General features: G+C 39.2%; 1 protein-coding gene across 5 annotated transcripts in view; it reads right to left on the reverse strand.

Annotated features, from left to right (window-relative positions):
• Nucleotides 1-15,714, reverse strand: part of mvb12bb (multivesicular body subunit 12Bb) — a 32,834-nt gene extending 17,120 nt beyond the window's left edge. For 3 of the 5 annotated variants that reach the window (XM_055011584.1, XM_055011583.1, XM_055011585.1), the window contains exons 1-7: nt 15,419-15,603; nt 15,208-15,262; nt 14,064-14,165; nt 8,273-8,368; nt 6,346-6,436; nt 5,209-5,338; nt 4,918-5,028 (exon numbers count right to left, since the gene is read on the reverse strand). In XM_055011584.1, coding sequence (XP_054867559.1) covers nt 4,918-5,028; nt 5,209-5,338; nt 6,346-6,436; nt 8,273-8,368; nt 14,064-14,165; nt 15,208-15,252 — 575 coding nt within the window. In that variant the 5' untranslated portion in view covers nt 15,253-15,262; nt 15,419-15,603. The other 2 variants (XM_023297792.3, XM_035942378.2) reach the window with 2 other exon arrangements.
• Nucleotides 15,715-16,012: the final 298 nt, after the last annotated feature.

The following is a 16,012-nucleotide window of genomic DNA, read 5'->3' on the forward strand; positions in this document are numbered from 1 at the left end:
CGGTTGCCTTTCCCATCTGTTTGAAAAACGCAAAATTGTCTCAATCCAAATTGGTGATTTCTAAATACAATTTTAGGTGCATTGGAGAGGGTAACATATGGCAAATCAATTAGACAACTAATTCTTAAAACAAAAACATGGCAAGTGCATTTGCTAATCAACAGCAGCGTTGGGGCTCATATTACATCGGCCACTGGAGTTTTGACAACAATTAATCCTCATTTCAGGCAAGGAGAGCCATATTGACACATATTCCTAATTTGAATATTCAATTATAGTGTAGTTCCTCATCAAATTATAGTAAAACTGGGAACACGGCCTGAAAGATTTACACAATTACAACGTGGATCAAGAGTATTATGTTCCCTTGAAATCCGCCCGAGTTAAAATCATATTAGTGTAGCAAAGCAAACCACAACACTGAGGATTACTTGACATCTTGAATTATAATTCAGCTGCTTTTTTTGTGTGTGGAGTTCTTTTTTTGTTGTTCCACATGGAATAAGGAAAAGAGTTGTCTACTAAAAAAAAAGGGAGGAAAAAAGAAAGTGGGAGAGACAGTGGAGACAGACAAGCAGTACTCAGTGGAGAGGTAAGATGAGAATGAGAGTAATATCACTGACTGAAGAGCCAGAGCTGCAATACAGAGAGCTGGAAGCTCTTGTTTTGACACACATCCAGGCTTTCCTGTGACAACATCTCCACACCTTCCTCTATGCGCCAACAGTGCTGCTTTGTGGGAGCTGCTTTCTCACCCATCATTATCCTCCTTTAAGCTCAGTGTCAGGTGTTGAAACGAGGATCTCTCTGAATTCGGTGGCAAATCACTGAATAGTCTGCGCCCATCAGATCTTAGCTGATCATTCGATCATTCCTGGCACCACACTGCATCTTTTTGCTTGATCTCTGCTGCTTTTCGCAACTTTTCTGAACATAACAAAGTAATGAGTGAGATTGAGCTGGGAAGGATTTGTTCTTCAGCACTTCAGACAGGAGATCTGTCATGCCACGCACTGACAGTCACGGTGTCCCTTTCTCTCAACAGTCGTGTGCAGTGGGAAGTCTTGGTTAACCAGCATGCAACGGAAGCTGAAACAATACTCCTGCAGAGCTGCAGCAATGTGTGGAGTGTCACAGGTAGAGGAAGACTGTGCAATCCAAAGCGTATTGATATGCATGTCAATTCTGACACTGATGACTCTCTAGGCTTTGTGTGATAAAGAAAACGACAGGCGTGCAATGAAAAAAAAAGACACTTGGCCTTGACATTTTTATCACTGTACAGTTTGATTTAAAAAGTGTCCATGTGTACAATAGCCTATTATTCTAAGAGAAATGTCAAAAACCTTGATTCTGAGTGAGGCGAAAGAAATTGCAATATTAGGACAAGGCTAATTTATGCTAGCAGTCACTGTAGAGGTCAGATATCAGCCTCAGCAATGACAGTTTTATCAGGAGAACAAATGGCAGTGTTGGTCAGGAGAACGAAGGAGGGAGATACTTTACTGGACACATTAAAAAGGCTGACCGGATGGTGCAGGTTTTTTACATTATAAAGTCAGGGAGTGGCTGATACGGTCTGTCTTGACAGAGAACAAGCCAAAGTGGTTGACATCAAGCTGTGGCTATGAATCAAAACAGGACACCGTCGCTGTTTGAAATGCTTTAGACAAACTTGATAAAAAAAGATGTTAAACACACAAGGTTTAAAGGCATTTGCAGAGCAGACGGTCCACCAGGCCCTACTTTAAGAGTTTTAGTGGCTCATATGGTGCAACAGCCTGGGTCAGTAAGAAATAACTATTTCAGTTTTAGTGTTTATCCTCGGTCTTATTTAAACTAATGAAGCTACCTGCATGGGGAAAATAATAGTTTTTGTAGTAATTCCTTTGACTTCTTTTAACGGGTTTCTGCAGGATTCACCGAGTTAAAATGTAAGACTTTCTAAACCTTCCATGATTTTAAAAATAGAGAAAGTTATTTAAAATCTAGCTCATGATCACAACAATCAAAAGCATGAAGTATGATAGAAAATAACTTCCTGTATCTTATTTTTAGTACTTTGGAATAGTAAATAATAATTCTTTCATTTTATAATTTACTTAATTATTGCAAACAGGATCTGGATAAGCAGCAACAAATTGATGAATCAATTAGTCTGTCAGAAATGCAATTTTTTAAGAGCTGCACAACAATTAGCCAAATGAAATGAACATAACTGCCAACTACTGATATTCAGTTAGTCATTTCAGTCAATTTCATTTGCTTCTGAAATGCAAGAATTTATACATTTTCTTAAATTCAAATTCAAATGTTGTGTTTTGTACTGTTAAACAAAATAAGCAGTTTGAAGACATTACGTAGACTGCGAGAAGTTTTTATAACCATTTCGCACTACTTTATGACATTTCATAAACTAAATGAGAGATTGATTAATAACAAAACTCAGCAGATTAATCAATAAATAACATGTAAAACCTGTTTACATTCGTTTAATTACGAAGTATTTAATGTAATTTCCAGATTCTACATAATGAAATATGGGCTGCTGCTGACATAAACTTTGGATAACTACAACTGTAACGATGGGTAATAATATCTGCCTACAGACCTAAACTGGTCAATACATGGTACTGAGTTTAGCTGTTTTTCTTCAGATTCCATTCTGTATTTACCTAATTACTACCTACTTTTTACCAGTGGTAGTTACGCAAAGTATACTATATTTTACCCTATATCTCCAGGTACATACTTTGTAGTCAGGGAGACTGTATAAGGAAGCGTTGCCACGGCAGCCAAAATTCTTTTAAGCTGAAGTTTTTGGAAGAATCACCACTTGACTTTTATGAAACAACAAACTTTTTAGCTGTCGTGGCTCGCAATAGTGCCAGTGCTTGGTATACTGTGCCACTGATTAAAATTCTAACTTGGTAAAAAGAACTGAACACCCTCTTACATGCTGCAAAAATCTCACTTTTAGTTTATAACATCTCCTGACAGCCACGAGAAAGTATTTATGACTTTTGCAAATTAAATTTACATTTTCTTCCAGACCTTCTGAGATCTCTTATTGAAAAAAACAGAATTCAAAACTTCTCAACATTTGCAGATGCCATGTGTGAATTGACAAAATAAAATACAAAAACAGTTTATATCTAACACCTTAGCCTTGATGCAATAACTATGCGCATCTCATAATGATGCAACACGCTGCAGTTACTGTGTACTGCAGCTCTGTGCTGCTGAAAAATCTGATTTGCGGTTTACGTTTGTACACAACTCTAACAAGCTCTCACTGCCTGGGGCAACTTAACATTTGAGAGGGATCACTGCAGCTTTCAAAATTATAAGGGTCATTAAAAATTTACACATTATTGACTGTATTTAAAACATCTTTTCCACTGACTGTAAAGAGCACTTAAATTTAAGAGGTGCTATTCTCCAAAGGCCATAAAGTTGTTATAGATAGCCCGAAGGAGGCATGGAGGAGAGAATTTTCTCCTGCTGAATATGAATAAAGTATAGTAGTGGTGTGATACTACACAGACTGTTACACTGTGGCCCTGTACTTACCCAAGGAATCAGTGAGGGTTGAGGAGCTGTTTATAAATCACTGTGTCAAACTATCTAATCTGTGACTTTAAAGAAATTATAGGACTATTTATAGCTATCTGTATGGCTGTCTGAAGTGCATGTAACTACACAGAAATAAATAGTCAAAGAAATGCCACTGTATAAATTGCCCACAGTCCCGTCCTTATGTGTCAGTGCATTACGGATGGAAATACTCTCAAAAGAAGACTCTGACTGTGGAATGAATTTTAATGTTAATACAAAAACAGCAGCCTGTGATCTCAGCAGGCATCAGGAGGGGGGTGTGAGTCGCTTCGAGGTGCAATTTATTCCAACCTCTGAGCCTCACCAACTTGAAAGTGGGCTTCAAAAGAACTGAGGATTACCGGCAAGAGTTGTGAAGGCGCACATGGGCCCGAGCTCTCGCCATAACTTCAACACATCAAAGATTATTGACCATCGACTTCCAAAATATGGACGATTCACAAAACTCTACGCAGTTTGAACTTGGGATTTGAATCCCCAGCTGTCCATTTTATTGTTCTCATCGCACTGGGCGCCCATGTGAACAGAAGCTCGGTTATGAATATGCCTGCTGGCATCCACCACTCTGGCCTGTTGTGGCTTTTAAGTGGCTTTTACTCAGCCCAGCACAGGATGGCAGAACATAGCACTTCAAGCTGGCAAAGACATCAGAGCCCAGTGCCAAGCTTCTCTCTCCATAGCACCACCACACCGAAGGAGTCTCAATTGTTTATTTACAATTTGCTGTGGAAATCCCCAGCTCTTCATTGTGATAAATAATTGAGCTGTTTGATCTGGACACAGTACAAAGGTTTGCTCTATTCACTCTGAGGCCTGAGGCGGAGGAAGCCGGAGCAGCATGAGCAGAGGAGGGGACACACACATTCCAGCATGGCGGAGATCTTGGAGCTCTCCTCCCTTCCTCTGCAGCTGTCGCTCCCTCTCCGGGCTACATCTCCTCCTCTTTGTCTGCACAGTACAACACTCCTGTCATCACAGTCAGAGGAGCGACCTGCCTGTGCCTCCTGGGACACACCACAAATAGCAGGAGTTTAGCCCTCATTGAACTCATGTTCTTGTTCAGGGGATCCTGTCTAGTTAGGCTGTCTCTCCGGTTCACCCTCGCTACTTTGTTGTCCAGCCACAACCTTTACGGCAGATTGCCCGGGAGTGATCAATTGCTCGTGTCTTCATTGTCGTACATATGGTGCAGAAGCGTAACAAAAGCTCACGAGTACACTGAGCGTGGAATAAAACGGAAAGGAAAAGAGGAAAGTTGAACTACAAGTTGCGCTGCTCAATATTTTAGCACAAGGTTACCTTGTTGTGTTGGGCAGGGCGTCACCTTGTACCACATGGGATGTTTTCTCGGACGACTGACACTGAGGAATATTTCCCATCCGGTACCATATTCCCATATTGTTCATCTCACTGTGTAAAGATAAAAAGAAACATACAGGTGTTTCACAAAGTTTTCAACAGCTGTGTTATTAATCCTACCTTGCAAATTACAAAATGATCCATATTCTAAGAAAAAAATACTAAATTTGGTGACTAATACATGTTACAAAACACTATGATTTCATTCATTTAGAGTGTCAAACAGCTCACCCCATACAGGTGTAGTTAACAAGATGGTACTTGGCCTTCGATACAATCTGGATGTCATATATGGCTGTCTCGGCAGCCTTACGAGGGCTCATTTTCACACAGAGCCTCTTCTTCCTCATGGCAGCTTCGTCTGATGAGTCAAGTACATATGAGCATGTCAGAAAGGAACTGGTGGTTGCATATTCAGGTCTGTCTCGGAGATCTGGGCTAAAAAATCCTATAGGCGTTTTGAACCTCTCGGAGAAATATGTATTCACTAATCCCACTTACACTTTGCTATTTGGTCATTACAAGTCCCAGAATAAGAGATGAGCTAATATCAGTTGCTGGGTGAATTGCTGTGCTCAAAGGGAAATGACTGGACAGTGGAAAGCCACAAAATTCACAAGCGTTATTATCATTTTTATCATTTTAGTAGGTAAAATGACAGAAGGAAGTGAATCCTCCATCAGCTATAGTGCACAACAGGGATTTAAACTCGATATTCTAGATAGAAAGTCATACATAATGTCACATGTATACATTAAACATGGATTCACATAAAGTAATAAAACATTAAATTACAACATTGCCAAACAAAACATAATCTCTTCATTCTGGCAAAAAAACCCCGCTGCAATGCTTTCCTATATTGCATCTGTGCCTTGCTCATTTATTTCCCCAGCAACACTAGAAAGTGCAGTGTAAATGCAATGATAATAAAAATAATAAACAAGCTGTCCTCACTCCCCACACCAAAATATTATTACATTTCCAAGGCATGGATAGTGAGGGGGAAATACGTAGCACTCAAAAAGCACTAAAGCATTGGGGAATGCATTTCATTAATATTAGATAACCCCCATCCACTCGTCCTCTCCCCAAATAAATACATAAATAAATAAGCCCCTCATAAAGAAAAGCACAGCTCCAGCTGAGATAAACAATGACTCATGATTCTCTTCTCTTGTACCTCCAGGGCAAAATGTTTATTTTATTCCCACAGTCTGCCATAAATTAAGCTAACCTGCACCCATAAAACATTCACTATCTCAAGCAAAGCTGCCCCTGAGGACCTCTGCATAAGCTGGTCGGAAAGTGAAAAAAATAGGAAGAGGACGGGACTGAGTTTGTGGTCGGAACTGACTGTTTACTTACTTGTGTCCATTGTTTCTTGCACAGTTATGAAGGACTCTGGCAACGGGTCCTTAATGTCGATCAGCTTCATGTCCACAACAACGTCAGGTCCCTGAAAGACAGAGCAAAGGCAGGAAATTTAAAATCAAGTATGCAAATTCAACTTTTAAAAGGACAGAGAGCAAGAATATGAAAAGGTTAGTCATTTTTGAAGGGCTCAGGGAAGAAAATGTAGAGATAATAGAGCCAGTGATTTACTAAAAGCTCAGGAAGTCTCTAAAGAGAATGGTTGACAAAGTAGCTCAAGTAATTACTCTCTAATAGCTTTTTTTTGGAGTGAGAGAATGCAACTGTGAACTTGTAATCATTCTCAACCTTTTGGCGAGAAGCTGGGGGATGATGGGAGACAGAGCAGGCAGTCTGATCAACAGAATGGGACTAGTTAAAAATAATCAGGGACTGTGTAGTTGACATTTTCAAGCATGACTCTTCCCTGCCTCCCATTACATTTTCATTTTTTGCCATAATAAATTGCAATAATACACAGTGGCAGTAGAGAGTGGGGCGAGCCAGGCGTGACTTGATGCGTCCGAAAAGCCTGGATTCCACTGCTACTGTTGCCCGACAGTCATTACCATTAGAGGCATTTTTTATTCATAGTTTTTATACTGACGTAAGGAGGAATATGGATGAATGTTATTACTATGCATGAAACCTTTTTTAGTGTTTTCCCCCTTTTTCTGGAGAGATTTTTTCCATCACGACCTGACAAAAGGGGCTATCTACCTTCAACCTAGAGTATGATAAATCACAAACTATTTACTTCCCCCCACATAATTCAGGGGCTAATTTTACAGAATCTGTTTTTGTCATAGACAATTACAGTGGGAGCTCCACTGACTGGCAGACAAAATAGCCTTTGTTGATGGCTCCGTCATGTTTTATTTGTGTCAAAGTCTTTTAAACAATGTGGACACACATTTTAAGATAATATACAGGAACTAAGGAAAGGCTATTTGTATGCTATATACTAAACTGAGGGCCAGATTGAGCTCAGGCATGAGGCAGCCACTGCCAAGTTGCCTGGCTTTTAGAGGACATACTGAAAAAAATGACTTGATTAAGTCCTAAAATTGAGCTGATGCAAAGTAATAACAAAAATGCAGGTTTTGTTTACAATACTGTCTGCATTATCCACCTGGAACCCAGGGAAACTTAATTAATAGACAGCCAATAGTAAGCTGTATGCGCTGAGGTTAGACAGGTTGATAATCCTGGCGATGTAAGCAGGTGTATTTATGGCCACAGAGCAGCTGACAGCCAGGCAAAAACACCTCAGCTGTAGGTTGCAGGCAGGACAGGAATCTAAAAATGACCCAGCAGCATTATGAGAAATATAATGCAAAGATCATTTCAGCCAGAGAGGAGTCACGGCTGCTCAAATTGGGAGCTCTATTCATAGCACAACCATACTGACAGCGCTTTATGTAGAGTAATTTCTGACATAAAAAAGGAGTATTTTCATATTCAAAAGTTATATGTGCATCGGCTTTCAAGAATCACTGGTTGTAACCACTTTCTCTACAGGGACGCTGTTGATTGAATAAATTGGAATTGTTAAAATACAGCTCATTGTTATTTCATGAATAAACATAAATAATATCCTCAGGAGGGCTTACAACATGAAAAATATTTCTCTGAGGTGTTATTCATCTGGAATATGCATGCAAATCCATTATATGTAAAACTTCAAAACTGCACTGCCAATGCTGGCCTTTTTAAGTGGGACTTCCACTGATCAAAGTGCAAAGTGCAGTAAGATATTCCACGGGTAGAGAAGCGAGTTAATAACCGTTGGCAAATAAAAAAAAAAAAAAAAAAAGGTGCTGCAGATAAGGTGTTCATGAAGAATGCATAGGGAAGGGAAGAAGTTTACATTCATGCTTACAGTTTTTCTGGTGAAACAGAGGTAGCGAGTGACCTTGGATTTGAATAAGCCGTCCTTCCACAGGTCGGCGTCAGAGCCATCTGTTGTTTGTGCAACCTACGTGAAAAAAAAGAGAGAAAAAAACAAGGAGAGAAAAAAAACATGCAGGAGGTGGGATAAAGTTAATGTATGTATGCCATGAGCGTGCTGCTTTTGCCTCTTCCTTTGCATACTAGCCTTAATTAACGCTCGCCTACACTAGTGCTCCATCTCATTAGTGCTCTGCGTGGGTAAAGGAGTCTTAGCCTCCAAAAAGGTGGCTAAAAATATCATCCCTTGGGACTGGGCTGATTAAAGATGCCCTGACAAGGATCTGCTCTAATAAGGAAACCAAACTTCAATGCGCTTCTATGGGAAAGCAGGGATTGTATTTGGGGTAAATGTAGAATGTATTTTTTTTAATAACCAAATGTTACATTCCTTGAGCAAGACACAAGTAAACTGAGTACTCTGCAAACATATTACAGATAGTTTTACTTCTATTATTTAAGGAGACAAGTTTTCTAAGAATGCATTACGCTGAATTTAAAGCAAAGTTTAAATCCAAAGACTTGAGCTGCTTGCCCTTGTACAATAGGCTCATTCATAGTTGTAAATGAGCAGTAGAGTCACTAAAAAAAATAGATTGCATCATATTGACAGCATGTGGGCACCACAAGTCAAGCTCAAGGTCCTACACTACATTGCTATGTAAATGGAGGTACGCAGGGCAGAATGATAAAGCAAAATAGAACCTGCAGACTGCATCACAGAGAGCCTTCCATCGTTCGAGCAAACATGCTTGGCTGAAACGTCACGTTCTATTGGTTATCATGTGAGAATCACCTAAATAACTGCCAGAGTTATTTTCTAAAGGGATCCTTTACAAAGAAGAGTCAATCTAATGAGGTTCATTCAAATGAAGAAGTCATAGATCTCTGCACCCACCCACACACATTACCCCCTTGACAATAATGATGAATGACCCCAGTGACTGGGTGGGGGAAACATGGCATGGGGAGATTCATGCAAAACCACGACTGACTAGATGGGATGCGAGCAGAGACTAGAGTGGGGAACAGAGACAGATAGTCGGATGAGAGAGAGAGAAAGGGGAGAAGATGAGCAGAGAGAGGAATTGGGGGGCGTCTCCAACAGCAGTTCCATGAAAGGTCCCAGAAGGAGCCTATACATCACCAGCCTCCCTCTTCCTTACAAGACAACCCGTCTTGGCCACTTTTTCCAGGTCAGTAGCCAGCGCATCCTGTCAGCGTAAACAAAGGGCTCGCTTTGTGAAACCCAAAGTCAAGTTGAGGAGTAACGAGGGCACGGTCCTCCTAGGAGGCACCTCAGGCATCATCCTGCCACAGCCGCCGGCAGCAAGGATGCGACGCAGCTTGAATGTGAAACGCCAACTGCTGAGCCACGGCAGAAAAAGCATGTGTAAAGTTGCACTGGCTTTCCTCTAATATTTTCAATTGTGCCGCTGTATGGCTCCATCATTACACAGACTTCAGAGAGAAGTATGTCACATGCCTGATAAGAGATAAATCGCTGCTCTGATATTGATATACGGTTGAATTATTTGATTTAAAATGCAATGACAGATTTAACTGACACTTTCCAAAAGTCTCAGACTTCCAGTGATCTAAAAGCCCACCTATGAAACATGTCTTCAGGGGGTGCTGAATATTCTTATGAAGCCTCTCTGGAGACAGACACCACCAGCATTATTGTGAATACAAAGCTATAAAAGCATACAATCTAAAATCTCCAGAGAGTGAAACCAGGTGAAAAAGAAATACAGAAATGTGAGGAATCAAACAGTTTCTTCAAAGAAGAACAGAAAAGCTGAAAAGATGAAATGTGTCAGATCTTATCTTTTAACTGAAAATAAGCTGACATCTGACTATATATTGAAGAACTACAGCTGCAGTTACTTAAAAAAAACAACTGAAGTAATTGCTTGAGATTATGAGAAATATAGTTGGCTTTCTTGTGGAGATCCAGATGAGGAGATGTACAGAACTCGTGGCTGTGCATTAAGTGTGGTGCAATTAGTTTTGCTGAAAGCAGGCAGAAACAGCTAGCTGGCATATTCCCTTCACAATCCTTGCATGTGTGCGAGAGTCTGCTCGTGGTATTTGATGTTGGGTGGCTGCTGGTGCTTCAGCAAAGCTCCTGATCCCAGTGGAACAGTGTTTGATCTGGGCCTGTGCTCTCTTGTGTTGGAACAACCTGCTCAAGTTCAGAGATGTGAGCGCACCGTATCACAGAGCAAAAGAGTTAATCAGCCCTTTGATCTGCGATATAAAATGTACGGTAAGTATGGTGAGAAGTCAGTATTAAGGAGGAATTTGAAAAGATTTCGAGTATGAAAGGGAAAAAAAAAATCAGTATAGGTTAATATCCTGAGACTTCCCCTCCTCAAGTGGTGCATTAGTACACTGATACAGAGTGTTGATATTTTTGTTTGCATTTCAAGTCTGCAGATGAAAGACCACATAGTGATGTTCAAAAGATGTTCTTGAAGATGGGACAAATGCATTTGAAATTGTGCTTCAGAGTCTGAAAGACCTTGAATTTTTATTTTGGAGACTGATTTGTACTTGACTTTTAATGCTTGATATGCTACTACCTTGAAGGGTGTTTTTTATATTTTACTTCATAAAAAGAACAAAAACAAATGCAGACTGAATTTTTTAGTGAAAATACAAGCTTGTTAAAGGTTTTAAGCTACCTGTAGTGTATCCCTGTTTCCATACAAACCTGCATCTTCACCTAAAGTGACAGGGATAAACATGTTAGACAGACAAGGAGTATTGCCATGTTCACATCATACATAGACTCACAGAGCCAGAGTATTCTCTAGAATCTGACACCACCTTTTTGTTCTGCTATAGACTTATTTATATTTCTGTAAGTCAGCTGAGATAGGTTCCACCAACTGATTTGGTCAATAGGTCAGACCCATGAAGATAGCAAGCGTGAAAAACAAGAAAATCTCCACAACAACCAATTGGATTGAAGTACTGCACATTGGATGCACTTCTATCTATCTGTCTGTCTGTCTGTCTGTCTGTCTGTCTGTCTGTCTGTCTGTCTGTCTGTCTGTCTGTCTGTCTGTCTGTCTGTCTGTCTGTCTGTCTGTCTGTCTGTCTGTCTGTCTGTCTGTCTGTATGAAGAAATAATTTTTTTGTAAGATGGTCAGACATCTGTATTTTTTAAAATAGTGCAGATATTTCAAATCATGGTCCAAAAAATGCTAATAGAAATTTGACTGCAGTAACACTTTCTTGTTTCATCTTTAGAGACTGCACTTTCATGATTTTTTTTCTAAATTAATCTGTAAGTCTGAACTGTTTCCAAATTTGAAACTGCTGGTGTACTGATTTGGTCGATAGGTCAGACCTATAAGGATAGCAAGTGTGGAAAAAAAGAAAATTTCCATAACAAGCTGTTGGGTTGAAATACTGCACCTTGGATACATTTTTGGCTATTCTATTCTTGTCTGTCTGTCTAAATCTATCTTTCAAATCATGATCCAAAAAAATGCTAATACAAATTTGACTGCAGTAACACTTTCTTGCTTCATCTTTAGAGACTGCACTTTCATGATTTTTTTTCTAAATTAATCTGTAAGTCTGAACCGTTTCCAAATTTGTAACTGCTGCTGTACTGCCCTCAAGAACTTACACAGTATTTGCACATCAACTGAAATGTACTGGTGCACTGGAGCAGCAGAGGAGGAAGTCTGATGGGGCTTCTTTCTGTTTGTCACTACCGTGTGGTGTGTACGCAGCCTCCCTGCCAGTGGCTCCGTTCGGATGCCAACCCACAATCATCTGCCAGAGATTAGAACAAGCTGGGTGTGTAGGGTGGAGCAGGAAGAGATAAAAACTGGGGGAAGAGGGAGGGTTTGTGGGTGCAGGGTGAAAACAAAAGAGGTCTGAATAGGAAGAGAGAGAAAGAGGAAGCAAGATCTGCCCTTGAGCTTGTTTTGTGCTTTATTAAACTTACAGATTCTCCTCTCTTCTTTTCCCTTTCCAACTCGTTTACAACTACGAAAAGTTCTCATTAACCAGCCTACCCTGCACTACTTCACATCCTGACATATTCCTCTTAATGGTGATGTTGTTGTTAGACTTGAATATAAGAAAACGTAGCGACAAACTTAAATGATATGGGCTTCAACCAAACATCATTAAATCCTCGCCTCTGGTGTATCTACAAATACTGGTGGCAACCAATAAAGTGAGTCCTCCTAATCATCAAAGTAAACTTTATGAATAAGTCATCTAACAGTTCTAACAAAAAAGATTTTGGAAGGCTGCCAGCATCCTGGCTGTGCATTATGCTACACAAACAGTTGCAACAATTACATGTACAGCCAACAGCAGAGTGCAAAAACAAAACCTTTATTAGATGTCAGATTAGACTTTCTATTAGTGATTGACAATTTGTATTTTGGCCCTATCATAATGCTGTCAAAAACATTTTAATATCGGAAAAAAAAGTCTCACAGGAGTAGGAAATGATGTTAATTTTGCAACTGTGATTTCTAAGGAAATACATATATTGTGTAGGGTGGATCTATAAATAGTCTATTAAATTAAACAATGTGTTACCAAACACATGCAATCTCTTACAGTTCAAAGCAAATGCAACAAACTAATGGATGTGCCTTTCAAGCTTTACTGGGTCCAGTCCCAATCTGAGTTTATTACAAGACTTATATTTATTTAAAATGTTTATTAGATGTTTATATAGATATTTGTTTTGTATAATGTACATATACACTCCTGTTCAAAAGCTTGGGGTCACTTAGAAATGTCCTCGTTTTTGAAAGGAAAGTATTTTTTTTCAATGAAGAAAGCATTAAATGAATCAGAAATACAGTCTAGACATTATTAATGTGGTAAATGACTATTCTAGCTGGAAACGACTGATTTTTAATATCTCCATAGGGGTACAGAGGAACATTTCCAGCAACCATCACTCCTGTGTTCTAATGCTACATTGTGTTAGCTAATGGTGTTTAAAGGCTCATTGATGATTAGATTAGCACATGAATAAAAGTGTGAGCTTTCATGGAAAACATGAAATTGCCTGGGTGACCCCAAACTTTTGAACGGTAGCGCATATACACTTTACACAAATCACTCACAACATTTAAGTAACTTTACTGGGAACAAAGTGACTCAATAAACTGTTGAGTGAAAACATCTCACATTACTGAAACCACTCAGTGTATCACAGTGATGCTTATTTTACCTAATAAGCAAACTTAGGCCACAACCAGACTACAGAGAGCAGGCAAACTAAACAACACATAAGTTTTATTTTGGCCTCTTCTCAAGTTACTCATGGAATTACAAATCCATTTGTCACTGTAGACTGTAAAAGTGACAATCAGCGTTGGCTATAATGAGAAGTTGCCTGAAGGTTCATAGACTAATCACTTAACAGTGAGAAACAGAGAGAAGAAATAATGGACTTGAAAAGCAGTTTGGTAAATTTTGCTAACTTAGATGTCAAAACAAAGTCTATCATCCAGATTTTATATTTTTCAGATTAATGCACTGAAATTTTCACTCTCGTCTGCTGCAAAATGCTTGTACAGCTGAGCCAGTCTGTTATTGAGAATTGCAGCAACTTAGTAGAGGTGGACAACATACAACACAATACAGAAAAAAAGGACCGGATTTTGGTTGGCTTTATTTTAGCCAATATTGATCCATTAAGCACAGATACTCAGGACATCTCTACTCACAACATAGTAGTTCTCAGGGACCTTGCTGAGTGAAGCGACTACTCCGACTGCAGAGATGGGACCTTCAGGCAGCTTACTGCTCACTTCAGACATGTTGGAGATCTGTTAGAAAGGCAGAGGAGGCTTCGTCACACTTTGGGCAGTTCACTTAAAAAAAAAAAAAAAGCTTAGTACATTTTTTGTCCTGAAACTCAGCTTTGTGTTTTTGTGTGACATATAAATAAGAGATCATCTTTAATCTAAAATGTGAAACAAAATGAGCATTGCACTCTTCACAGTCACTGCATGGAGAGTGGACGGGGCTTTTCTTGGCTAGAATGGCCACATTATTGACTTCTTGATGAGGCTTATTAGGATCTAGAAGAAAAAGTGGTCGCCTAATCCAGGATCAAATGACAAGTGAGACCAGTGACAGAACAGCATTTGGAGACCACCCAATGACTTCACCAAATCGCAAATTAGGGGGAGTGATCACATATTTTCAAGGAAGTCCTAATCAATTGCTATCTATTCCTGTCTAAGGGAATTTTTGCCTAATGGGTATGCAAGCCTTTTACAGGGTAAGTGGCTTTGCAAAGGTTCCCTTATGCAATTTTATTAGATTAAGTTTAAAGCATTCTTGTACTAACTGACAAAGTTGCAGCATTCAATCTTGATATTTACAAAATCTATTGCAATTAAGCTGATCAAATTAGAGGATTTACTCCAGAAACAGCTGTCTCTTTAACAAATGTTAGATAGCTGTACTTATTCAAATGAAACAGGATAGCAAATTAGCTAATAGAATGAAGGATTTCTTTGTAACATTAATTTGTTCAAAATGAGCTTTGTTTTCCAGCACAACATCAAGGCTTAGAGACTCACCCAGACAGACCAAAGAAAAATCCATCCAAACGTATTTCCATCTCACAAGGAAAACATCACTATGTATCCTTGCATAGTACACAAACTTAAACCGCATGTCCATGATACTGAATAGCAGGTTTATGGGGACTGTAACACTCAATCTCCATAACCGTAATGCAGAACAGTCATATAAAATATATAACATGTAGGTGTTAACCTAATATTGCAGCATATGTTGGTTTGTCACTAGATTGTCAGTAATTTAAATGTTACAAAATGTGTATCTGAGAGGATTTACCATATTGCTGACTTGGTCTAATTCCTTGTTGGGAACAGAGGCCATCAACTCAATGCTGAAATATGAAAAATCTGAAATACTGCTTAATGCATTATATATTCATTCAGTCCATTAATACTCATATAATGAGCGGCTAGACAGATTATTTAGAGCTAAAAATTAAATACTCTGGTCGGAAAATTGACAAATAATGAGGCATGAATCTGCTCACCTGTTTGTCTGTGATTGGCTGAAGCTAACCTACAACCTGCTGCTCGTCGATAAAATGCTAACCTGCCGACTGTCAGCCTGTCCTACAAATTACCTGGAAACTAACTAATGACTGGAGACGGACTACAGACTCTACGGACGCGGAAATGAAGCTAAAACCCGGAGTCGTCTTAGTGCAGTTTATTTTTTTACCTTCTGTTTTTAACGTCTCGTCCTGCTCACCTATACTGGACCTTCACCGGTGGAAGGCAAACAGTTCCGGGTGTCACGGAAAGAAATGATTAACCAAAGTCCAACACAGCAATGAGCCTCCCAGGGATAAAGTTTAACCAGCTATTTATTTATGTATTTTTGAATGTAATTTAATAACATTTAATTAATATTACTTTTAAATTATGTTTATCAATGATAAAAGCTTACAACTTTTACTGTGACTGTTGTCTGTGTTTATTGTTCCAAACTGCTGTATTTTAATTATTGACCCATTCTGTAGTAAAACTACTCACTGTAGCTGCTTTTAAAAAATCAATCAGACAATCAGTTAATCATTCAAGCAATCTTTATTTATGTAGCACCCTTTAAACAAATCAGTCGC

Source organism: Amphiprion ocellaris, chromosome 6, assembly GCF_022539595.1.
Source record: "Amphiprion ocellaris isolate individual 3 ecotype Okinawa chromosome 6, ASM2253959v1, whole genome shotgun sequence".
Lineage (NCBI taxonomy): Eukaryota > Metazoa > Chordata > Actinopteri > Pomacentridae > Amphiprion > Amphiprion ocellaris.